A 27,791-nucleotide genomic window follows, 5' to 3' on the forward strand; every position below is an offset into this window, starting at 1 on the left:
GTGTTTTAAAATTAAAATAAGAATTATTATCAGAAAATTAAAATAAATGCGGTAAGAACCATTTGTAACCGTTTGTTATTAAAAACTGTACTGAAAAAGCAGACTGGATTTCTGCGTACCGAAACATTCCTCGAATGCAAAGGGTTAATAGAGAAATAATTGAAATTCGACTTACCCATTCATCTGCAAGTTGACCTACTGCGCTGACAATAGGGCCCGGCCAATGCACCGCTGTCGATCACAGCAAGGTCGAAGACCCGAACGAAAATCAGCTGATGGGCCAGCCCGGTCACTGTACCTGCTTCTCACCCCGAAAACACTTCACAGCACGGTCACTAACAATTTTCACTTTCACTTTTCACTTTCGCATACCGATGCGTTCCGTTGCACCCTTCTTCGGTTGTTGCTTCTTCCTGGGTTGATAACGGTGCCTGGATGTTGCTCCCTCCTGAATTGTTACTCCTTCCTGAATTGTTGTTGCTCCCTGAATTGTTGTTCCTTCCTGGATTGTTGCTTCTTCGAACCTTGCTCCCTTCAGGATTGTTGTTCCTTTTCGCGGGGATAATGGGCACGATACGTGCGGGCGGCTTTCTTCGCGTTCCCCTTGGAGTCCGCGAAAACGAAGAACGTACGATAATACTCTGCGTTTACGCGTTCCATCGCGTGCGTCCGCTTCTGTTCAGAAACGCGTAGGTTCTGTGAAAAATTTTGACTGACAAATTGCATTTCCCTCCCCGAAAAAGTTCCAGGTAAGGCAACCTATTGTCACGCGATTCGGAATTACCTGCGATCGGCGAACGTGCAGACCATGCTTTTGCCGTGTATCGCACAAAGCCAAACGTCTCTTCGGCTAGTTGACCCTGGCGGAGTTATTTTTTTATTACTGCAAAACTGCCGCAAATGTTTGCTGCTAACCGTGCGTTCGACTCTTCTATTCGAATTTTTATGATTCACTGTGAATATTTTTGTACACAAAACATATTTAATTGTACAACAAAAATATTTAACGAAAATATTAAAAAATATTTCTTCTTGGAATTTTTATTTCAGAAATAAAAACTAGAAGAAATATTATTTAATATTTTTGTTAAATATTTTTGTTTTTTGTTGCTCCAATATTTTTTATTATCGCATATTATCTATTATGTAACTGCCTCCTTCTTTGTGGATTATTTTTTATAAACAATACCTTTTTATTTTATACTCTTAAAATTTAAAAGCATGGAATTTTTCATGGTATATTCTTCTTTCTTTTTTATAACAAATTTTCCATGAAAAAATATTCACGGTGAATCTTAAAAATTCTATTAGAAGAGTCGACCGTACGGTTTAGCAGCAAGCATTTGCGACAAACATGGTCTGCACCTTCGCCGATCGCAGGTAACTCCGAATCGCGCGACAATGGGTTGCCTTACCTGGAACTTTTTCGGGGAGGGAAATGCAATTTGTCAGTCAAAATTTTTCACAGAACCTACGCGTTTCTGAACAGAAGCGGACGCACGCGATGGAACGCGTAAACGCAGAGTATTATCGTTCGTTCTTCGTTTTCGCGGACTCCAAGGGGAACGCGAAGAAAGCCGCCCGCACGTATCGCGCCCATTATCCCAGCGAAAAGGAACAACAATCCTGAAGGGAGCAAGGTTCGAAGAAGCAACAATCCAGGAAGGAGCAACAATTCAGGGAGCAACAACCATTCAGGAAGGAGTAACAATTCAGGAGGGAGCAACATCCAGGCACCGTTATCAACCCAGGAAGGAGCGACAATCGAAGAAGAGTGCAACGGAACGCATCGGTATGTGAAAGTGAAAAGTGTTAGTGACCGTGCTGTGAAGTTTTTTCGGGGTGAGAAGCAGGTACAGCGATCGGGCCATCCCATCAGCTGATTTTCGTTGGGGTTTTTGACCTTGCTGTGACCGACAGCGGTGCATTGGCCGGGCCCTATTGTCAGCGCAGTAGGTCAACTTGCAGATGAATGGGTAAGTCGAATTTCAATTATTTCTCTATTAACCCTTTGCATTCGAGGAATGTTTCGGTACGCAGAAATCCAGTCTGCTTTTTCAGTACAGTTTTTAATAACAAACGGTTACAAATGGTTCTTACCGCATTTATTTTAATTTTCTGATAATAATTCTTATTTTAATTTTAAAACACTCTGGCGAGAAGCGTCACTCGGGTGCGAAGGGTTAATTTTCTAAAAATTCCGAGATTTTATTCCTTCTTCCTTGGAAACACCGAATACAAATAATTAATAAAAAGTAAATTCCATTTAGTAATTTACGTACTAATTACGTAGTAATTCACGAATTAGGTAACAGTTGCAGTGGTAGTATTTTTAATTATTTGTACTCGTTCCTCGATGTATTTTCAACGCGCATCTTGCTACCTACCCGGCGCGGTGGCTCTCCGAGGTCGGACGGCCCTGAGCGCGCGGAAGGCGAGCGCCGTGATTGGTCAGTGTTTTTCGTTAATAATTCAAAAACGAAGCCCCATCCGACATTTTTGCAAAGGAAATTGTTGCTTAGAATTGTCTCACCTACCCCCCATTTCCGTTTCTTACACTATTTACGGGACACCCTGTATAAAGAATACTATAGGAACAAAGTATACATATAGAACAAAATACATAGGGAAATAGTACAAATTTTAATCTGAATCGTCATCGGTTGTGATATTATCGTCAGTTAGTGGATCTTCTGATATGAACTTATATGTAGACCACCGGTCGACAAATAGCTCTATTTGCTAATTATAAAAAATGAAAGGACAAACGGGAGCAGCTGATTCTTGTGTGATCTTTTGCAAGACACATCCACAAAGATTTCCAGTCAGAATTACGTTAAGGTTAGGAAAAATGTGTGACTTGAAATTGTTAATGGAATTCAAAGGAAATGTGAAGAGAGAAAAAAACGAAAATTCAAAGTACAGAATACGTACCTTGAACAATATGAAAATAATAAAATAATATTCTCTTTATGAAACAGAATCTTTACTCTATTTATACGATATGCGACAGCTAAAATTTCTGTTAGTCTAGAAATTTCCTCTCCCAAAACAATTGGCAACTGTTCATTCGTTTTACTAACACATATTCTCATCCTAATACTATCCAACAACATGTCTATGAATTGCATTATTGCCAATAAGCAAGTTGATCATTCTACTTTTGTCCCTCTTCGACGCCACTGTGCGTTCTATGAATCAAACAATGAAATTTGGTGGTGATGCATTCATGGTGTAGGGGTGCATTACATCGTATAGTGTAGGTTCGCTAGGATACTTTAGAAAAAAATTTACTGAAAACAAAATCAGGGCAATAACACACACATTCGTATTCATTGTAGAGATAAAAGTACGTAGAAATGCGCCAAATAATGATGTTTATATGCTTGTAAACAAACAAAAGGACAGTTGTTTTACAGAAAAACACAATAAATCTCCGCTAAATATCAAATGCTGTCGCTTCTATAGAATTAGTATCATCCGAATGCACCAGTTTTATTCGCGTAACAGAAGAACGAATATGCCGGTTTCAAACTCAGTCATTTCAAACATGTCTCAGACATCAAACGATGACTGATTTGTGGCAAAGACTGCAAGAACACTGGTATTCTACTATGCCAGAGTATTACGAACAGTATTAAGTATGTTTGAAGTTATTGAAGCAATTATCAAAATTAACCGTTCATGGACAAAGTATTAAGTCTACCAAAATCGACTACTCGAGAAAAAAAAATTGTACGAAGCAAAATAATAACGATGCCACAAATGTTAAATATGTTTTGAAAAACCAGAAGATACTTGACGATCAGCTTGTTGTAATATCTGTGTCTAATCATCGATAGCACGTCTGTTGCATTGTAACTTGAACGTGCGTATGATAATCGACGAGGAGATACGTATCGGTGATTGATGTTTTATTCGTTATTTGCAAGAGACGTTGGTTCCTTCTCTTTCTTCGTCAGCGTCGATCAGTGTCCTTCGCGAGACGCTTGTCCACCGATTTAACGAAACGTAGCATGTTTCCTCCTACTCCGTAAACCTTGACATAGGAAATCCCCTTCCCGTTCTGACGTCAACATTACAGTCAACCGCGAGTCAAAGTATAAAAGGCGCGGCGCGATTATGTCCGCACGGTCTGTTCAATGACGGCTACAAGCTACTGTGATGTTCGCACGTTCGCACGAAACTGCGTCTACCTGGCGCTTCTCATCGTCGTTTCTGTACGATCGGAAGGTAAGAAATCGATGTTATTTAAAGCTGTCGTCGTTATTTAAAAAAAAAAAAAAAAAAAGCAAACAATTAACCCCTTGACCACGAAAAAGAATAGATTTGTTTTACGAATACCTCGTAAATGTAAAAATGCAATATAATAAATATAAGACTCGATGACGAGCGAGTAGCCTCGTTATTGCGAAGACTATTCGCGTAAATATGTTTATTCGTTCGTACGTTATGCAGTTACGAAATTCACCGATGGTTTTATGAATGATTATACTAATTTTGAAACCGATAAGACGTAGAATAGTAAACATTTGATACTGCTAGGTGTAAATATCGCTTTTACGAACTGCTGCAAAACCAAGTTGATCTATTCTTCTTTTTTCCATTACCAAACGAATTAATTTAACCTTTAATATTCTCTTATATCATTTGCAATAAATAATGATTTATACGAAACTTGTGGTCATTGGTTCAGTCATGCTCAGTAAATACTCGATCTTCTTGATCGACGCGTGTCGTGAAGAGAAGATATTACGCTAGTTCTGTTTTATCTAGTTGTCGAAGCCGTTTGCAACAAAACACAATGCCTCGGTCCTCTGTCGTATTACAAGGCGCTAGGTTGCAAACCGGTGTACAAAAATCCCAACGATTGTTGCGCCGAGAAATATGACTGTAGCTTCTTGAAGGAATTGTCGAAGGACAAGTGTTACGTGAATGGTCACGAATATAATCTTGGGGAGAAGTTGAGACAGGAGGACAGGAATCCTTGCGATATAGCGTGTGTATGCACGAAATATGCGGATGAACAAGCGTAAGTACATTTACGCGTGTGCGTCCCGGCAGCCTCGGGGCACAGTTAACAATTCTAATATTGTAATTACTGAACGTTCGCGACTCGACACTCTTTGATACATCAATAATAAATTCGTCGATCAACGTTATGTTGGCTTCTTCTAAGTACTATTAAAATCAGGTTTTTCAAGTTCATTTGTACGGCGTGGCATTATCCATGAAAAAATAATTTCTCTTATCTTGGATCGAAACGACAAAATAAATGGTTCGACTTCTGTTCGGTTCCGCTTTAAAGACCAAGAGTTTAACTATCTTTGATCGTATTAATATTTTTTAAATAACAGATTGTAACACATGTTTAATTGTACACAGTGCCATGTTTGTTTGTGCAATCGTAGACTGCCCATATCAAGCGCTTGAACCGGGTTGCTACTTCAATAGATCCGTGTACCACTGTTGTAACAATTACGAAGAAATTTGTCGTGAGTAAATACAGCACAATAAATTGCAAATAAGTTTAATTTGTTATAAAGAACTGTTGCATTCCGCGTGTTAAAGTTCGTTGAATAATATTAAATAGAAAGAAAAAATCGTTACGCAATTAATACGCGTAAATGATACAAACGAAAGCAATTACGTTGTTTAGCTGGAGAAGACGAGCAATTGCCGACGTGCGAAGTAGATGGTGTAATTTACAAGGCGGGTGACTCTTTCGAACCAAAATCTGATCCAGACATGACTTGTTACTGTATGGCAGGATACACAGGTATAGAATTCATATTATATCATCTGTAACGTGGATTAAAATTTTTTTAAAACTCGTAGAAATTCAAAGTCGTATGTATAACCACTATGCAAAATATTATAGATGTTGAAAATGTATTTATTCCTAATATTTAGAAAACAGTTCCTTATACAATTATTTCAGAATGGAGTGAACGTTTCTTTAAACTAGTCTATTAGAAAGTATTAAATTATTCTTTCGATCTCGCATCGATATAATATTAAATCATTCTTTGAGAATGGAATCGTAAATTAAATTTATAACATAACATTGTTACATATATGTTTTAATATCAACGCATTGATAACGAAGGAGATTTAAAAATTTATTTTTATGGATACTTTCAATTTTTAACGCGAATTAATCGTTTAGGTGAAAATATTGAACCCTTCTGCAAGAAGCCAAATAAACCGTATTGTGCTCCTCTATTCCGCGATGCTGATCCGGTTCATCGAAATTGTGTGCCCGTCTATTATGACCAACAATCCCCACAAACAGACTGCAATGTCATGTACAGATGTCGTAAGTTTGTAATAATCGTTATACAGAAATTTCTGCTTCGCTGAAAAAAAAGGAATAATTCCTTTGGCGGACGCGTATCCTATAAAATTGCTTTCCATTTCGCAGAGAATGAAAAGGACGCTGTCATTCACAAGCACGATAGTGCTAAGTCCGTCTCTGATGCAGGTACGTTTATCTATTAAACTCGTAATATTGATCATTTCAGATCAATTAATGTTTAAATTATTTTCTGTTTCATCCAACGATATGATTGAATTTAAAATTTGACAGTTCGTTGAAAGTTGATCGGAATTCGTAATTTTACACGTGTTTGGAGAACGAAACAGTTAGTTCGATATTTTCAGATTACAGCAGAATTTGGAACTTGCAGGTCCCTGTAGGGAATAGTTACATGGACTCTGGCAATTGTAAGCTTTTAAGTATAATTGTTCTGAATTTTGGAACATATTAGAATTTACGCGAACCTTACACGAAATTAAAGTAGAATCGTATAGATTGAAACAAGTGTTGATTGGATTTTGGAGCGCGTTTAGAGATCGTATATTTGACCGTCTAAATTTGAATATTTTTTCTGACCTTTTCTAATTCTGTCCTTTATACGCGCTCAACGCTGGAACTATCGACACTTGTGATGTATTTATTTATTCCAAAGAAATGAGAACGACAGATAAACGAAATAAATGTTTATTCGTTCTGTTATAGAAAAATACAGTAAATTTTCAGAAATCTAGTCATTTTCAGAGTAAATTTTTTACAATTTTTATTAGAAATTACGAATGGGTCATTTTGAGCACATTGATAATTCTAGTGTTGATGGAAACTTTATAAAATTTAATCAGCAGTTGAAACAGAGAACGTACGAAACATTAAGGAAGATCGAATTTACAGAAGCTGAGTTCTATTATTCATTATCGGTATTCAGTGATCGGTAATAATTGTATTATGATGTTGAATTTGCAGATAATGATATGTGTCGATTCGGTAACATGACGATGCACATGGGTGATGAACTGAACCAAGGAAACGACTATGATTCTGTGTGCGTAAAGTGCGTGTGCGAAGTTCCACCTGTTCCAACGTGTAAGCAACTTCCTTCCGACGAATGTGACGTTACGAATCATGCTCCATTCGGGAATAATTTCTGAACCTAGAAATCTGTGATTCATACCAACGAAAAAGTATGAAAATATATTACTAGTCTTACGTACCTAAATATTGCAAATTTAAGGCAATAATTGCTATATCTGTAAAAACAAAAATTAGTCACTGGATGAGTTAAAATTGTTAATTTAATAAAATGTTTTAAAACGGCATTTAATGGTACGACTGTTTCGTTTTTCGTGTTTCTTAAATTATCACCTCCCGCCACCAGTGAATTATCATATTTTTAAAAACCCCATTAGCCTACATGAGGAAATATAATATTTTCACATGTTGAGGACAGTGCTTATAGGTAAACAATATAGATAGTAAATAATAGAAAAGTACGCGTGAAACAAAATAGAATTGACATCGAGACTTACAACTTAATTAGAAACCTGATTTTTAAATGAAAGAAATTTTAATGCCAGAAAATTCAAGTACAGAATACAGTATTGTCTCTATAGAAGCGACGCTCTCGGGGCTCAACGCTCGGCTATATCGTGGACGAGAAACGATTCTTGATACTTTGTTGACGCCTACTGGAGGCGGCGAGTATAGAAAAGAACAGCGAGCATATGACAAAGAGGGACTGAGCGGCCGAGCATCGCCGAATTTGCAATCGCTTCCTTCGCTTCGGGTCGGCTGTAACGAAACACAGGCGATGTTTATGCGAGCCTATACGAAATCGGTGTTCTAATTCTGACTTCTACCTCTCTTGGTAGAGGTCGCAGAATGAAATACTGATTCTGTATAGGCTCGCGTAAACATCGCCTGTGTTTCGATACAGCCGACGTGGAGTCACTTGAGCGATGCATGCCTTTGATTTCTTATTGCGTTAGTAAATAGGACCTAAATTGTATATCGTATTTGGTGTCATTTTAATCAGAAAAGTGTCACGAATATGTTGATGAAGTTTGAAAAAAGGAAGAACAAAAATAAAGATGAATTTCGTTGTTGATTTAATATTGTATATGTACTAGTTAAATCGTGTCATAACTTCAGTACATATATGTATGTATCGATCGTTTACTGCAATAGTGATATAACCCGAAAAGATATACATAACTTGCGAATTTAAACTGTTTAACCAACTTATTTTACTCTGAGTTGTCTCACGATTTCGGCAAATAAATGATAGGTCAATTAAATTACAATTCCTTTTTTCAGATGAGGATACACTTTAAAGAAAGGTCAAATGTATATTATAATTTATGAAAAACAATAATAAAAATTATGTTGTACTTGATCTTAGTTAAATCAGAAAACTGTCACAGACATGTTAAAAGTTTCAAAACAAGAAAACGAAAATTAAAAAATTTGTATTATTGCACTAGTGTTGCCTTAGTAATTTGAGCCCGTATCGTATGACAATGTTCGACGACCGACTGTCAAACGCGCCGCTATCTTGGGGAACCGCCCATAGGAAGGCATACTCGCCGATACAGCGAGTGCTTAGTTCTAACGGTACGCAGTGGGGATAAGTAGAGGGGATATGATATTTGCCTATATCGTGGACGAGTTCCGAGCTTATATAGAGAAAATACTGTACTTACCTTGAACAATATGAAAATAATAAAATAATATTCTCTTTATGATACAGAATCTTTACTCTATTTATACGATATGCGACAGCTAAAATTTCTGTTAGTCATTCATGGTGTGGGGGTGCATTACATCGTATGGTGTAGGTTCGCTAGGATACTTTAGAAAAAAATTTACTGAAAACAATACCAGGGGAATAACACACACATTCGTATTCATTATAGAGATAAAAGTAGAGAGACAGTTGTTTTACAGAAAAAAACAATAAATCTCCGCTAAATATCAAATGCTGTCGCTTCTATAGAATTAGTATCATCCGAATGCACCAGTTTTATTCGCGTAACAGAAGAACGAATATGCCGGTTTCAAACTCAGTCATTTCAAACATGTCTCAGACATCAAACGATGACTGATTTGTGGCAAAGACTGCAAGAACACTGGTATTCTACTATGCCAGAGTATTACGAACAGTATTAAGTATGTTTGAAGTTATTGAAGCAATTATCAAAATTAACCGTTCATGGACAAAGTATTAAGTCTACCAAAATCGACTACTCGAGAAAAAAAAATTGTACGAAGCAAAATAATAACGATGCCACAAATGTTAAATATGTTTTGAAAAACCAGAAGATACTTGACGATCAGCTTGTTGTAATATCTGTGTCTAATCATCGATAGCACGTCTGTTGCATTGTAACTTGAACGTGCGTATGATAATCGACGAGGAGATACGTATCGGTGATTGATGTTTTATTCGTTATTTGCAAGAGACGTTGGTTCCTTCTCTTTCTTCGTCAGCGTCGATCAGTGTCCTTCGCGAGACGCTTGTCCACCGATTTAACGAAACGTAGCATGTTTCCTCCTACTCCGTAAACCTTGACATAGGAAATCCCCTTCCCGTTCTGACGTCAACATTACAGTCAACCGCGAGTCAAAGTATAAAAGGCGCGGCGCGATTATGTCCGCACGGTCTGTTCAATGACGGCTACAAGCTACTGTGATGTTCGCACGTTCGCACGAAACTGCGTCTACCTGGCGCTTCTCATCGTCGTTTCTGTACGATCGGAAGGTAAGAAATCGATGTTATTTAAAGCTGTCGTCGTTATTTAAGCAAACAATTAACCCCTTGACCACGAAAAAGAATAGATTTGTTTTACGAATACCTCGTAAATGTAAAAATGCAATATAATAAATATAAGACTCGATAACGAGCGAGTAGCCTCGTTATTGCGAAGACTATTCGCGTAAATATGTTTATTCGTTCGTACGTTATGCAGTTACGAAATTCACCGATGGTTTTATGAATGATTATACTAATTTTGAAACCGATAAGACGTAGAATAGTAAACATTTGATACTGCTAGGTGTAAATATCGCTTTTACGAACTGCTGCAAAACCAAGTTGATCTATTCTTCTTTTTTCCATTACCAAACGAATTAATTTAACCTTTAATATTCTCTTATATCATTTGCAATAAATAATGATTTATACGAAACTTGTGGTCATTGGTTCAGTCATGCTCAGTAAATACTCGATCTTCTTGATCGACGCGTGTCGTGAAGAGAAGATATTACGCTAGTTCTGTTTTATCTAGTTGTCGAAGCCGTTTGCAACAAAACACAATGCCTCGGTCCTCTGTCGTATTACAAGGCGCTAGGTTGCAAACCGGTGTACAAAAATCCCAACGATTGTTGCGCCGAGAAATATGACTGTAGCTTCTTGAAGGAATTGTCGAAGGACAAGTGTTACGTGAATGGTCACGAATATAATCTTGGGGAGAAGTTGAGACAGGAGGACGGGAATCCTTGCGATGTAGAGTGTCTATGCACGAAATATGAGGATGAACAAGCGTAAGTACATTTACGCGTGTGCGTCCCGGCAGCCTCGGGGCACAGTTAACAATTCTAATATTGTAATTCCTGAACGTTCGCGACTCGACACTCTTTGATACATCAATAATAAATTCGTCGATCAACGTTATGTTGGCTTCTTCTAAGTACTATTAAAATCAGGTCTTTCAAGTTCATTTGTACGGCGTGGCATTATCCATGAAAAAATAATTTCTTTTATCTTGGATCGAAACGACAAAATAAATGGTTCGACTTCTGTTCGGTTCCGCTTTAAAGACCAAGAGTTTAAGTATCTTTCATCGTATTAATATTTTTTTAAATAACAGATTGTAACACATGTTTAATTGTACACAGTGCCATGTTTCTTTGTGCAATGGTAGTCTGCCCATATCAAGCGCTTGAACCGGGTTGCTACTTCAATAGATCCGTGTACCACTGTTGTAACAATTACGAAGAAATTTGTCGTGAGTAAATACAGCACAATAAATTGCAAATAAGTTTAATTTGTTATAAAGAACTGTTGCATTCCGCGTGTTAAAGTTCGTTGAATAATATTAAATAGAAAGAAAAAATCGTTACGCAATTAATACGCGTAAATGATACAAACGAAAGCAATTACGTTGTTTAGCTGGAGAAGACGAGCAATTGCCGACGTGCGAAGTAGATGGTGTAATTTACAAGGCGGGTGACTCTTTCGAACCAAAATCTGATCCAGACATGACTTGTTACTGTATGGCAGGATACACAGGTATAGAATTCATATTATATCATCTGTAACGTGGATTAAAATTTTTTTAAAACTCGTAGAAATTCAAAGTCGTATGTATAACCACTATGCAAAATATTATAGATATTGAAAATGTATTTATTCCTAATATTTAGAAAACAGTTCCTTCTACAATTATTTCAGAATGGAGTGAACGTTTTTTTAAACTAGTCTATTAGAAAGTATTAAATTATTCTTTCGATCTCGCATCGATATAATATTAAATCATTCTTTGAGAATGGAATCGTAAATTAAATTTATAACATAACATTGTTACGTATATGTTTTAATATCAACGCATTGATAACGAAGAAGATTTAAAAATTTATTTTTATGGATACTTTCAATTTTTAACGCGAATTAATCGTTTAGGTGAAAATATTGAACCCTTCTGCAAGAAGCCAAATAAACCGTATTGTGCTCCTCTATTCCACGATGCTGATCTGGTTCATCGAAATTGTGTGCCCGTCTATTATGACCCAGAACAATCCCCACAAACAGACTGCAGTGTCATGTACAGATGTCGTAAGTTTGTAATAATCGTTATACAGAAATTTCTGCTTCGCTGAAAAAAAAGGAATAATTCCTTTGGCGGACGCGTATCCTACAAAATTGCTTTCCATTTCGCAGAGAATAAAAAGGACGTTGTCATTCACAAGCACGATAGCGCTAAGTCCGTCTCTGATGCAGGTACGTTTATCTATTAAACTCGTAATATTGATCATTTCAGATCAATTAATGTTTAAATTATTTTCTGTTTCATCCAACGATATGATTGAATTTAAAATTTGACAGTTCGTTGAAAGTTGATCGGAATTCGTAATTTTACACGTGTTTGGAGAACGAAACAGTTAGTTCGATATTTTCAGATTACAGCAGAATTTGGAACTTGCAGGTCCCTGTAGGGAATAGTTACATGGACTCTGGCAATTGTAAGCTTTTAAGTATAATTGTTCTGAATTTTGGAACATATTAGAATTTACGCGAACCTTACACGAAATTAAAGTAGAATCGTATAGATTGAAACAAGTATTGATTGGATTTTGGAGCGCGTTTAGAGATCGTATATTTGACCGTCTAAATTTGAATATTTTTTCTGACCTTTTCTAATTCTGTCCTTTATACGCGCTCAACGCTGGAACTATCGACACTTGTGATGTATTTATTTATTCCAAAGAAATGAGAACGACAGATAAACGAAATAAATGTTTATTCGTTCTCTTATAGAAAAGTACAGTAAATTTTCAGAAATCTAGTCATTTTCAGAGTAAATTTTTTACAATTTTTATTAGAAATTACGAATGGGTCATTTTGAGCACATTGATAATTCTAGTGTTGATGGAAACTTTATAAAATTTAATCAGCAGTTGAAACAGAGAACGTACGAAACATTAAGGAAGATCGAATTTACAGAAGCTGAGTTCTATTATTCATTATCGGTATTCAGTGATCGGTAATAATTGTATTATGATGTTGAATTTGCAGATAATGATATGTGTCGATTCGGTAACATGACGATGCACATGGGCGATGAAGTGAACCAAAGAAACGACTATGATTCTGTGTGCGTAAAGTGCGTGTGCGAAGTTCCACCTGTTCCAACGTGTAAGCAACTTCCTTCCGGCGAATGTGACGTTACGAATCATGCTCCATTCGGGAATAATTTCTGAACCTAGAAATCTGTGATTCATACCAACGAAAAAGTATGAAAATATATTACTAGTCTTACGTACCTAAATATTGCAAATTTAAGGCAATAATTGCTATATCTGTAAAAACAAAAATTAGTCACTGGATGAGTTAAAATTGTTAATTTAATAAAATGTTTTAAAACGGCATTTAATGGTACGACTGTTTCGTTTTTCGTGTTTCTTAAATTATCGCCTCCCGCCACCAGTGAATTATCATATTTTTAAAAACCCATTAGCCTACATGTGGAAATATAATATTTTCACATGTTGAGGACAGTGCTTATAGGTAAACAATATAGATAGTAAATAATAGAAAAGTACGCGTGAAACAAAATAGAATTGACATCGAGACTTACAACTTAATTAGAAACCTGATTTTTAAATGAAAGAAATTTTAATGCCAGAAAATTCAATCGTTTTGATACACATTTCCTTGGATTTCGTATAAAAATCGAACTTTGAGAAAGAAATTAAGTAAATTCGACGTTTTATTTACTTTTTGCATTTCGTATTGTCACTAAGATATTTTTACAAACTGTAGTCGAAGAAATCTCTTGAATTTTCGATGGGAAAGAGAAGCCTTTGAAGCTCCCTTTCATTCGACATGGGAACTGTTCGACCGTGATAAGAAATTGCAGATGTTCGGCTTCACGACCTTCCCTATGATTAGGTTTATATACGAAAAAAATATCCGGCAGTGTCGTCCGCCCGAACGTATTATCGATAAATCCAACATTCTATTGGACACGAGATTGGGCTATTAATCGGGAGGGTGAGATCGTCTGTTCTTTGCGCGTCATTCACGGAACATTTGCTTGAAAAAATACGCATACTCTTTAAAGTTAGAGTCTAATGTTATCGTCCGGGCGAGGATTTCGGAATTGACATCGTAACGAGCCGCTGAAACCCACGGTGCAGCTCATTTCGGGTAATCGATCCATGCGCTCGATTGACACGCTACATTATTTGCAGGCTACGAATTTAATGCGTTTATGGCGCGTGCAAACATGACAAATATATGGTAAACGTATGTAGGGAATATACACTTTCGCAAAATTAAATATCAATATTAGTATTATATTAATACGTCAAATATATTTTGCATACGTTTGAAATATCGTTACGTTTATCGACGTTTACGATGAACTTGAAATCTTGGATCGATGATGTTTATCTTTCTATTACTTGACTTTTCTTGGTACTTGCATCCCGATATACAGGGTGTTCGGCCACCCTTGGGAAAAATTTTAATGGGAGATTCTAGAGGGCAAAATAAGACGACAATCAAGAATATCAATTTGTTGATTCAGGCTTCGTTAAAAAGTTATTAAAAAATTAAATTAAAAAATTTCAAATCGTTCTGGAAAAATTATTTTCAGTTGCGGGGGTCAATTACTATAATTTTTGGTGAATACACATACACCCAAAATCCTACCCACTTTCGAGAAGAAAATTCTTTACCGAAAATATACTGTGTGGCCGGAAATGTTTCTATAACTTTTTAACGAAGCCTCAATCAACAAATTGCTATTCTTGATTTTCGTCTTATTTTGGCCTCCAGAGTCTCCCATTAAAATTTTTCCCTGGGGTGGCCGAATACCCTGTATTTGAGAAATTTGTGCCACGCGGATAGAATTACTTTCTGTTAAGTTAATATAATAGGCGTTACATTTAACACGATCAAATTAAGCGCTTGTCGAAAAAGTCGTTAAACAATGCGAAGAGTTTTCTGCCCGGAAGGAATTAAAGTTAGTTTGCCGTGAAGTTCTTTCACTTTCACTACACATTTCGTGAATATTTTCGCGGACTTCTCTGTACGAAACGTTGCCGAGTTTCTGGCATAGTTGAAATGTAACGCTCCAGTATAAGGATGTAATTTACACCTGCATAAAACAATGGATTTAAACGGACCCGATTATGCTCTCTAGTCGAGGGAGTAGAACGACTGGGAACTTGCAAAATAGACGGTAAAATTTATAAAGAGAACGAGCAAAACCAAAATCTCAATTGGAGAAAGACTATTACTCTGCGCCTATAAAGTACAATTATAGTAACGTTGATGGTAATAATATTTATGATAATAATAAACTTGCTAAGTATACTTTGCTTAAATAAACATGAAAATAATATATCTGCTGTAACAAATAGTGATGTATCCAGATTCCATATTTGAAGTTACACAACACGTATGTAAATATTATTCGTTAGCAATTTACATTGAATTTGATCGATGCAATGACACGAAGATTATATAATATATATTTTAATTAAAATAAAAATCATATTTTAATGTAATCGCGTCAATACGAAAGTATAAAGTCTGTATAAAGTGTTACGGTTTTTATTTGAAAAGAATTTCCAGAGAAGGCATAAAAATTGGCCTCCCAAGACTAGAATACCCCGTTACTCGTTGAGCTTCCAAGTTTATGACCTGACAGTTCCCATAACCAAAAGCGGAGGGTCAACGCTTCAACACATTGTTACCCTCATCATCCCAAGAGTGTGCCTATAAGGGCCTTCGATTAAAGTGACGCGAGGAATCACTCAATCGAGGAGATAAACACGAATTCCCAAACTTTGCGTTATCCACGTTGTCGTTGATTTTAATTAAACTACGCTCGAACAGCGACAAAAATTCCCGTTATTTTAATAAACATACGCGTTTAAAATTTTTCTTTATATCGCGTACTGTTTCGAGCACGGGATTTTTCAAACGCAAACAAAATGTATTTACACTGACTTCAAACAATCTGCACGTTTGTGACGGCACGGACAAGTTTTTTTTAAGTCAGCGTGCACGGCCGTATTCGCGATGCGAGGTGTCGGGAACGTTACTTTTCATAATTTATACTTTCATGCATATTTTAGTTTTGCCCCATACCGTGTTCATATTCTTTTCCTCTTCTTTTTCTTCTTTTTTCCTCTTTTTTTATTTTTTTTCGAAGCAGTCGAGCGCGCGGAGATAAAACGTCGAACCTTTGTACATTTTATCTGTTTCGGACCTTCCGCGTCTACATTATTCGATTTGCTTTGTCCCTTCACTCGGGGCTTCGTTCCTTTTCTTACCTTCTGTTTTCTTCGCCACTTATTGTTACACGCTTGATAAAATTCCTTTCCGGAACCGCCTCGACTAAAAAACGAAAAATTTACTTCCTCGAAGCGCGTTTTATTCGTATCGAATCGCGTTATATTTGTAACGACGAGATTTATGCAACGATAATAATTTCTCGCTAAACGGGAGAAAAATACCCTTTAGTGTTACAGATACGACACAGATACTGACTAGACAAGACACGAACACGATGGAAAGATCTTCCTCGAGTTGACTTTAAGTCATTCGCGAATAATAAAAGGAAATTATAATTAACATTCATTTCTTATTTATATTGTATGAAATCTATAAAATGGTTATCAGCGACAACTTTACCGTAATTTTTCTCATATTGATTGTAATTTTATCTAACGCTCAATATTCTGTCAATCACAGAATGACCGAAAGATATTTCCGGTGCATACTTCCTGTTATTGATCTATCGAGAGACGTTAATTGCTATCTTGAACGACCGAAAGCATTATTGCAATTGAGTGTGAGTATACTTACCGTTCCGTTCTATCGGGGAATCTGTACAGTTCGCGTTCGCATGTAAAGCAGAACGCTCTAAGAAACACGTCAGTTGAATTGATTAGTTGATAGACAGGATTCGACTCGAGTTAAGTAACAGAATCTGTACAACGCTCGAGAACTAATCCGACTGTTGTTATTATTAATTTGTGCCGGAAATGTGTCTTGATCGTTACGTATAAATAGATATAGGATTATCAATTGGGAACACATGTATTTGAATAGGTAAATAGGTTCGGTAGCGTAACTGGGTTAGCGTGTAGGAACTGTTTCCTTGATTCCCATTTGCAATTGAATTTTTAGGTGCTTTTCTATTTAACCTAACCCAGACCAGTCTATTTTTCACTTCTAGATTAGTAAACATCACAATAATAACAATTATAGAGAACTTTAATAGTTATTTTTTATTTAACGACTTTATTTGACGAAGGAGAAGCAAGCGTAAATAAAAGTATATTAGAGTGTAATCGTACACAATTTTTAAATAAATTAAAATAACAAATAAAACATAATAAAAATAAAAATAGGCGATCGTTATCCTCGAAGTGCGAACGTTTTCTTTTAACGATTTCGAATATTCTCTCCGTATCGGGCAAACTTGGGCAGCTAGGCTTGACATTGACTTAAAGCTTAATTGTAAGGAATGTATGTGTGTGTATCGGAGAACCGTTATCGTTGGCGTCGATGTGTTTAGGAAGTGTTTAGGCTAGGATCGATGAGTGAGGAGTTTAGGTTTAAGCTAAAGTATGTTCAGGGGACTGCGCCTCGAACGTGCGTTTTGTTTAGATTATTATTATGTAGAGAGGAATCGAGAATGTTCGACTTCGACGGCAGAAAGTCACTCTGCATCGACGCTAGACGAGAGCAGTTACTGTTTCGCGTTTATGGTTTTTTCTTTTATGTTTACGCTTTATGTCCTTATGTTTTATGTTCTTTACGTTAAATAGTTTTAGTAAATATTCAATAATATAGTTATATTGTTACGTTTAGTGTTCACGTGTTTGAATCCGTCCACATGCCTCTCTGACCATCCTCGACAATCCTTACATAATATCCTCTTAAATGGTAAAAAAATGGTCACGAAGTTACTTCTTGTTAGTCTTTTTAAAACTCGAGTCAAAGTTGAAAACATTTAATACAAAAGATTGATAGAGATTGTTAGTATAGCAAAAAAGTTAATCAGCAGTTTGAAAGGTTTTATAATACTGAGCATAACTAATAAAAGTCAAGTAATTCGGATGAAAAAATTTGGCGATTGGCACACTTTCCCGGAAAATGTATAGAAAATTGCCATAAATTTTGAAGCACCACTTTCAATTACAAAACTGTAAATTCAGTGAAAAACGAAGATAGTGTTACAATGTGTATTTCAAATTATAGTAAGCTATCATTTATAGATATTAGTTTTAATGTACGTAATGAACTTGCTCCTCGGTTTCTGATGACGAAGAAAATCTTGTATCCGTGCTTCGTCGCTGCCACGGTGAGATTCACCTCGATGTTCTTCGTCGTGTTGTTCGATCTCGACTTGACGAGCCAGGAAGTGCGGATCGACAGTTTCGACGATCTTGCAAAATCATATCTCACCGTAATTGTCGATGGACGTCTGTTTCGAAAAGTGATGGGCATCGACGATGTTCCGGCGACCATTAAGAAGAAAATGATTCCCATGGATGTGGATCGGTTTATAACGAAACTTATAAACGCAACGTCCTCCGTGAACGCGTCCTATTTCTTGGAGAAACAGCTTTGCAAACTGTTGGTGACTACGGAGCGCGACACGAGAGTTGAGTCAATTTCGAAACTGACCGACTTGTGTCTGATGTTTCAGAATTTCGTTTACGTGATCAAGAGAGGATCTTCGTACAAGGAACGATTTTACGAGTTTACGAAATCGTCCTTCCTTCAAGGAATTGAAAATATTAAGAGACGTTCACCGGCCAAGAAGTTTCCCATTAGTATTCATCTTCGTTTCGTGGTATTAAATTGCGGTCACTGTTTACCTCTCTTTGCGTTTTTTGGCGAAATTCTGGCGCATAAGAAACGACGGAATGCGAGGGCAAGCTTGTTAAGAGATTAATTAGATTTACATTTGTTCGACGTTACATTGATTTATATTGATAATGATAATGATAACGGTACTGAAACAAAATCAAATTCCATCGAAAAGAATTTGAGAATTCCTACCATATTTTCTTTTTCTCTTTTACGAGACAACGTATTTCTAATTTGTACATTGTATGTATAGAAAGTTGCATTTTAAAAATTTATACAAAAATATTTAATAGTTTTACTCTAAATGTGCATACATAGCACTTTAACTTCATAAAGAAAATTTATAAACTACGTAGAAATTTTTTAATTTTCATCGGATAGGAGATAAAACGCCGTTGAAAACGAATTATGTATCAAGTAGATACCGTAGTTAATTCCGCAGAAAACAATTATTTACGAAAAAAATGCCATAGTAATTATGCAAACACCCTGTATACAAATTTAAATTCATTTCCAATTAAATGAACAATTTATAATTCAGTATTGTCGCATATCAATAGAAATTGCTGAAACTTCTTTGGGTATGTAGTGTTAAAATAAATTTCAAAATAAATATAGAAGATAGCATAAATTATAATAGTTGATGTAGTCATCGGATAAAGGATGAAATGCCCTTTAAAATGAGCGTTCGAACAAGTCGATAGCTTTATTAGTTCCAGAGATATAGCGATTTTTGTTTCAAGTCGATGCGGTGGCTAGTTTCGGAGATATAAAGGAAGGAAGCGTTTGTTTACGTTCTGAGATCAATGAACTCTCACTACGGCCTTGCCAAGGTCGTTGACCGCACGTGCTCGTAGTAACTAGGTCACTCGGCCACTTGATCACGTACGAGACAAAGAGGTACGACGCGACGCGCTAGACGAAGACAGCGATAGTCCAAAATAAAAAAATTACCAGTTACATAAATTACGATATCTCGAAAACGGGAAGTCGGATCGACAAAAACCAAAAGCCATTTTAAAGGGGAAGGTTTGCCGCTCCCAACGATGGCTCATTTATAAATAAAACATTAGTAATTTCGAAACTGCACGCATCTAAAGTTATAGTATTTTTAATATGATATTTCATACGTTATATTATATCTATCGTATTTTATACGTACTTTATACGGCAGCAAAGATAAAATTGAAGATTCTCTCCTTTTATTTTTGTTATTATATTTCCCATTTACATCGGAAACTAATCAGAATTTAATACCAAATTTTATCCACATTTTTATAAAAAAATATAAATCGCTCAACCGGTCGTAGTAGGCAAAACAAACTACATATTTTTCTCAGAAAACAAACAATAAGAATAGAAGTGAATATTGACAAATTGTACGTATACTATTAGAAAAGTCTCGGAGTTAAATGGCACTAAAATAACATTGTATGTTAGATATCCTAATTTAAAAAACGGTCATTTGATCGATCATTGTAGGTTTAATGTTCATGTGGACTTCAAAGACGCAATACAAAAATGTTATAAAAATAATTTATTGTACGGGTAACGCCGTATAAGTATACATACAGGGTATTTCACCTAACTTGACCACCTTAAATATATCGCTTATTTTGTATGATAGAAAAAAATGTCAAGGGGAGAAAGTATTCTGTTCGAAGGCGCCAATACGGTGATGGATCGAATTTTTTTTTCAAGGTCATTTTTTCGAGATTTCAAGGTCATCGTATTTTTTTTAAATGGGACCACATATTTTCGCTATAACAGTCTTATAGCTTATAAAAAGACGAATCCAACGATGTGCGATATGTTGACCTTCACGTGACCTTTAGCGAAGGAATTATGAAATGTTTGTCAGTAACTTCAGTACGCGTTCGGAGACGGTAAATGAAGGAATTTCAATTTCATTGAAACAGTGTACCGTGTAATTGTTTCTGGTGCTTATAAATAGATATTCATATTCTCCTTTCAACGGTTGAAGTGTGTTTACAAGCATTATAATTGTAAGAGGGGAATGACCGAAGCGGGTCATGTACACTACAGCAGAAAAAGTGGAAATGATTTTATGATCGCCGGATCTTACGCCACTTGATTTCTTTCTGTGGGGGGCACCTAAAAAATACAGTTTACAATGATATTCCCACAACAGCAGAAAACATGCGACAAAGGATTCTACATGCATGTAGATCAATTACTGTAGAACAACTGAAAAATGTTCAGCAAGAATTTATTTACCGCCTCCAAAAATGTATCCAGGTTTATGGTGCACATTTTGAACACCTTCTAAAATAAACATTTAATTTAAGACTGTTTCAATGAAATTGAAATTCCTTCATTTACCGTCTCCGAACGCGTACTGAAGTTACTGACAAACATTTCATAATTCCTTCGCTAAAGGTCACGTGAAGGTCAACATATCGCACATCGTTGGATTCGTCTTTTTATAAGCTATAAGACTGTTGTAGCGAAAATATGTGGTCCCATTTTAAAAAAATACGATGACCTTGAAATCTCGAAAAGAATGACCTTGAAAAAAAAATTCGATTCATCACCGTATTGGCGCCTTCGAACAGAATACTTTCTCCCCTTGACTTTTTTTTTTATCATACAAAATAAGCGATATATTTAAGGTGGTCAAGTTAGGTGAAATACCCTGTATAATACACTACAGAAAAATAAAACAATAAGAATTAAAAATAGTGTGGTTTATAATATGATTAACAAATTATTTCTCAATTGATTGGATGAATTTGATAAAAAAAAAACGCTAATTTAGCGGAGAATGAATTTGCTGCTATGCAGATTCTGGTTATTGGATCGAAATTTCCATATTTAGAAATAGAAATCGATGGTCTAAAATAAAAATGCGCCTGAAACGAAATGATCTCTGAGGTGCACTGTGATTTAGTGATTAAATTGTAAAAATAAGTTATATCAGGAATAGTTTTAGTAAGAATAATAGTGACAGTAAGTTTAAAAGTTTTTAAATATGGTCATAATTATGATCAGTTATGACTTGCTTCAAATATATTACAATAAAACGGGGGAATTTATCTTGTATATTTCCTATCAACTGTTTATACTTGATTAGACCTCAGAAGTAAACAGCAGAACAATCGAATGCAATACGTATTAGTAAGAGTCGATGAAAACTGCTTGATAAAGCCAAGAGTTCCATTACCTTCTGCAATAATAATTTATAATTATTTATAAATTAATTCGTTCCAAATAGTATTTATCCGCTGTAGTTCGGCGTCTATTTCGATAGTTTCATCAACGCGAGACGAAATTGTTTCTCAGAATTGGGGGGCTATTGTATTTCTAATTCAGGCCAACCACGATTTTGATCCGCGTACTAATTTCTTGTGTCCGTGCGGATCACCTTCTGTTGGGTTGGCAGCCCCTGTTCATCATTAGGATTAAGATCGGGTTCCGAGATGCAATTATGATAAACCTGAAAGCTTCTTTCAGGAGCTTTTCAGTGGTATCGCGGGTTCACAAAAGAAATGACCGTGCCGAAACCTTTTTGACTCGACCGCGTTTTAATCTATATTGCTCTCTATTTCCTATCCTCCCTCCTATCTTTCCCTTCTACTGCCACAATGCACGATAAACGTTTAACTTGCGTACGTTCGTGTTGGAAACGTTCGATATTGCATATTTCATACAACTCTAATTCGCTCGTGTTATTTAATTTTTAATTCAGCCCCGAGTGAATCGTTACGATCGAGTAGACTTTTAATCAGCGTCCGTTTAATTTCATTAACCCTATTCGATCTGCTGTCACGACTGGCGTGACAGGTACCCTCTGAAGTTAAACGCGCCGGAGTCACGATAGCTTAATCAGCTTGAGGAATTTTCTTTCGTCGTAACAATACTAAGCGAACGCTCGTTTACGCGAAATTCAATTTAGCGAATGGCTTCGACGATCGTACGCAGTAATCACCCCTCTGAAAGCAGTTAATTGTTCACGGGGCGTTAATAATCGACGTCGAATGATACTCCTGTTACCATAATGCTTCGCGATATCATTAATTGGGAGTGTCGGCTACGTAAGCCTGTGTAATACCCCTTTCATGCCTTTCTTTATCGTGCCTGGTCACGAGAAATCGGTCGATGAAGTTTCCGAAACTCGCCGCCATCTTAGCTGCGCTCGCCGCTTTTGAGCTTAATAGATTGGAACTTGAGATTTATCTATTCGAAAGTGCGCCCATCATAACAGCCATTTCCCTCTTGCACTACTCTCTCAACAGCAGTATTTTCGCTACGATTGGGTTTGCAATATGAGTTATTACACGCTTCAGAGATGGATTCTACACGAGAAAGAAATTTTTAAGAAATTTTGTATTGTCAGTTTAACAAGAATGCTTGAAAAAATCGAATAAATCACTAGAGTACATAGAATATAGTCAAAGGATAAAAAATTAACATTTATTTGAATGTTTTCTATAGATATATTTTTTACATCAATTATATGTATATTATATTATACCTACATCTGAATCAAAGTCAATATTCGTATCTGATTAAAGACGCGATTCATCTATTATTATACATATATTGTTTAATATCGTTGATTTTGACTATTTTCTTCGGTTTGAGCAACTTTGAGGAGTTAAAATTAATTTGCGTATGGAGTTTAATATGCCACCAATTAGTGTGAAAAAAATCACAGAGGTACTTTAAAGTACTTTTTATTTATTCTGCAGTTTGCAAGGTCTTATAATACTAAACGTATTATAAACGTAAGGACCAAAGTTTATTATTTACTTCTTCATATTATATGATTTTCTTCGAATGTTCCTTTTCAACTATAAAAATCTTAAAAATGTCTGTGCCGCTCTATAGTTATGCTCCACAGAGTTGTCGGTCGAGCTCTTGCGAGAGAACTGTAGCCCTCTGCTAGCATGTGCTGGAAGTAACACCACGAACTAATTACACAAAAGGGTTCCGACAGGAATTTAATCGGTCGAAGGGCGGTATACATTACTGTAACTAATTTCCCCTGTAGACGGACGTTATAATTTGAAACTTAACGGTGGACCCGTCGGACCGAGACGCGAAAATTGTTGGTAAAATTGTTCCGATCGACTGGCTCCCTTGACCAATCGATATTCGTCCGGAATATTGCCAAAGCATTGTTCCTGTTGGAAATCGATTAAAGCTATATGCTCGTTTCCCGAAAGAAAGATCTTATGTGACCTACATGCGTCCCAGCGAAAGAAGGATTTCGCTGTTTGTGCGCGCGACAATACACCCTTGTCCCCGACAGAGTTTTCTTCCTTTCGAAACTCCTCGAAGTCGGATTAAGGCGGTATTGTCGTAAGCTCAAAGCTTTTTTGCCCTTCTATCCTGCCCTCCCCCCTCGCCACACCCCTGCCCGTAGACCGTGTTTCGCGGAAAGAAAAGGGAATGACCGCGCCTTCGACGCTCCAAAGCCATTCTATTTGCGTGGGATACGGTGGATGCTATGTAAATGCAGATTAGGCGGTCCAGTTCAGGCTTCAACTTCGGCTTTCACCCCGATTCCGTCGCCGTGCTCGTGCTTTCACATCATTCAACCTACCATTTCTGCCCGGCGTGTATCTAATCTTTAGCTATCTCTCGCTTCTGACCCGACTCTTTGCCCGGTTGTCCCGTGTCGTTTCAAATCTTTGCCCTTTATCCACCGTAGACCGGAATCATGGCACCCGATTCTACGCGAAACGACCTCGTTTGTATTCTCTCGCTATACAGCGATGTTCGAAACCTCGTGAACGTTCGTTAGGCTCCCTTTCGTTACGGTGAACCTTCGAACGAGTCATTTTCTCCTTCCAAGCTTGGATAACTCTTTCACTTCTTAATAATATTGGGTTGTTCGGAAAGTAGTTTCGATTTCTTACCAACGGAGACGTTAATAGTATTTTTAACCAGCCAACTTTATTCTAATAAAAAAAAATCATAACTCCTGAACGGATTGGAAAATTTTAATGTTTCAAAATGCAAACGACGCGTATTTTGATGAAGAATATGCCGAAAGTCTAAGAATGTTGGAAAAGTTGTTCTTTAACTCTGTAAAGTGCAAAAAAACTCCATAAAAGTGGTCCAATTTCAAACATCCATAACTCCTACAATAGTCAATGGATTTCATTGAAATTGAGTTTGGAAGTATAATTCATGGATACATACAAAAAAGTATTAGACAACTTTTCTGTGGGGCGTCAAACAAAATTACTAAAAACCAAAAACGAATTTTTAAGAAAAATTGACAGGGAATAGGTGCCGAAATTTTTCGGCGAAATTAAAAAATTTTTAATCATTCTGAAAAAATTATTTTTAATTGCGGGGGTGAATTACAATCATTTTTGGTGAATACACTTATCCCCGAAATCCTACGAACGTTCGTGAAAAAAATTCGAGTAAGAAGATGGCAAAAGGTGTTGCATCATCATGGCCAGTACATAATTCAATAAAATATTTACATATATATTATAAGAAAATTGTTCCTTTTCACGAATAAGAAAAACGAAATTATTTTTCAATGAACCCAATATCTTCATACTTTTTTTCTGGGATACTTTGCTATAAAATTTTCAAATCTCTTCTGAAGAGTCAGATTATACACGTTCGTACGTTCAGACGGGCCCCACTGGAAGGACAAAGTAGTTTCAAAATTAATCTTAATATTCAAAGTAAATTGTGCTTTTTTATTTTACCCTGTAAAACGTTTCCAAAGGAACACACGTGCTGGGTAAGCAGAAGAAACTAACCGACGCTCAAAGTGGTTTTTCTGTATTTGCATGTAGAATTCTGCTGCGTGCAAATTAACTTACAAAATTTCACCTACATACGTTCTAATTTGTAAGACGTTTAGAGTTAAATCCATAACTTTAAATTTAATTCAGGATCGGACCGTAAATTTTCAACTATTGCCATTCTGTTATTTATCGAATAATTTCCATAAATGAGCGAGGTGAGATTCTCATCGACACACTGTCTATTTGAAATTCCAATTTTTCAGAATAGAATGAATTTAATAGTTACTTAAACATTCGATATCGACGTTTCGTGAAACTAGAAAGAGGTTTTAAATATTCCGTGACCCAACGAGAGTAAGAAGTTATCCTTGACACACATGAATGAGACAAGTTGCCAGAGGAAGGCGCAAAATTTGGAGGCCAAAACGTCTTACGATCCTGTTATTTTCGGTTAAATAATTGAATCCGAGAAGAACTTGTTGTTTGAAATTATTTAAAATTTTGTCTGTAAGATAAAAATAATAGACTGAGAAACAAAATATCCCAAAAATAAGGAAAAAGGAAAGAATGGAGATGAATGCAAGCGAGAAATATAAAGAAATAGAAAATATTCTAAAAAATGTAGAAATTGAAAAATGGTGTTACAGAGTTGTGTATAAAGTGTCTACGCTTTTAATGAAAACATACTAAAACTGAAACTAAAATTTTGTCCGTCGACGTGCAGTAGAATTGATATCGAGATCTATAATTTAATTTTAAATTGTAAACCTGATTCTTGAGAAAATTTTAATAACAACAAATTTGAATTTTATTATATGTATGTTCATTAACCAGCGAATTAATTAAAATATTAGCTAAAACAGGAAATTGTTTACCAACCGTATAAAAGTTTCGGAAAATCGTCGTTTCGGGACTAAGAAAATCGCTGAAAGTTGAAAGCAGTGTCAAAGGTACCTTGAAAATCAGAGACTGAAGGTGAAGGATCGCCCATAGAGAAATCTTTAGTGGAACGAACGAAAGTTCCTGTAGCAAGAAACATCGAGGACCATCGAGAATATTGCACGGCGCAAGTAACGTTGCAATTAGACGTTAGAGGTCGGCAATTGAAGGAACGATATCGTACTTTGCGATAAAGCTGCTCGTAACATCGAGATCGCCATTCTGATACCAAACGAAAATTTTCAACAAAAGTTCCAGCCTCCTCGCCAATGTCGAACAGCAGCCTCTGGCGTTTACCGACTGCAAAAAACTTCTAGTTTTATCGGGTTTGTTTCAGGGAAACGATGCACGTTCCTGCTTCAAGGTCTGCGCCATTGTTATCGAAGGAAGTCGTAAATTGTTTATTAATAATCGAGCGACATTAGTCGAATTGATTAATGCGAGCTTCCTGTTGATAGTTCAGGAAAATATCGATTATTCAGACTTTTTCGAACGATCTGGTAAAATCAAAGTTGCAACTATATCATAAAATGGAAAGAAGTAAACTAATTTTCAGAGAGACATCTTTATCGTATAAAAGAATGTATGGTAAACGTGATATAAAAAGTAAATTAATAATTCTTGGATTTAGTTAAATTTCGTGTTTCTTCTACGATGAATATTGGAAATCTATTTAGTTTTTAGATGTATTCTCTTGTTCTATAACAATTTTGATTCATCATATATTAGATTCTTCACCAAAGTTTCTCTTTCAATTCTAATAACATTCTTTCCCTTTTATTATCCATAGCGTAAATAAAACGTGTAACTTTAATTACGTGTTTACGACTTTTTGCTGCATATAAATATACGATTTCTCTGACAAATTTGGTTCGAGGTTACAGACAATTAATTAAAATTAAATTGCATACTAAAGCACACGTAAAAATGTCAAAATACGTTCGCGACGCCTATTATCAGCGAGGTCGTGTTATTTCCGCGTCCAATTAAATGACTATTAATTAATCCACCAGTGATTTAAATTACTGTAACAAGTATTGGGATCCCCGCGTGTAAGCAATAAATAATGGGAAATTCAATCTAGATAATACGCGAATGATTCGCTTCATTAGCAGATGAGAATGACATTACGGTAATTGGAGGTATGCATCGAGGGCTGTTCAGAACAAAGGTATTAATTACG

General features: G+C 36.1%; 3 protein-coding genes across 3 annotated transcripts in view; all 3 read left to right on the plus strand.

Annotated features, from left to right (window-relative positions):
- Positions 1-27,791, plus strand: part of LOC122403232 — a 317,776-nt gene that overhangs the window by 178,655 nt on the left and 111,330 nt on the right. The window lies entirely within an intron of this gene.
- Positions 4,083-7,632, plus strand: LOC122403234. The gene is made up of 7 exons (XM_043406619.1): positions 4,083-4,233; positions 4,777-5,032; positions 5,386-5,495; positions 5,660-5,779; positions 6,170-6,319; positions 6,425-6,484; positions 7,280-7,632. Exons 1-7 carry the CDS (start codon positions 4,143-4,145, stop codon positions 7,462-7,464), a joined length of 972 nt encoding a protein of 323 aa, XP_043262554.1. The 5' UTR covers positions 4,083-4,142; the 3' UTR covers positions 7,465-7,632.
- Positions 9,923-13,459, plus strand: LOC122403233. The gene is made up of 7 exons (XM_043406618.1): positions 9,923-10,073; positions 10,600-10,855; positions 11,210-11,319; positions 11,484-11,603; positions 11,994-12,146; positions 12,252-12,311; positions 13,107-13,459. Exons 1-7 carry the CDS (start codon positions 9,983-9,985, stop codon positions 13,289-13,291), a joined length of 975 nt encoding a protein of 324 aa, XP_043262553.1. The 5' UTR covers positions 9,923-9,982; the 3' UTR covers positions 13,292-13,459.

This window comes from Colletes gigas, unplaced genomic scaffold (genome assembly GCF_013123115.1).
Source record: "Colletes gigas isolate AHSC1104 unplaced genomic scaffold, ASM1312311v1 Colletes_gigas_Sc00047, whole genome shotgun sequence".
NCBI classification, from domain to species: Eukaryota; Metazoa; Arthropoda; class Insecta; order Hymenoptera; family Colletidae; genus Colletes; species Colletes gigas.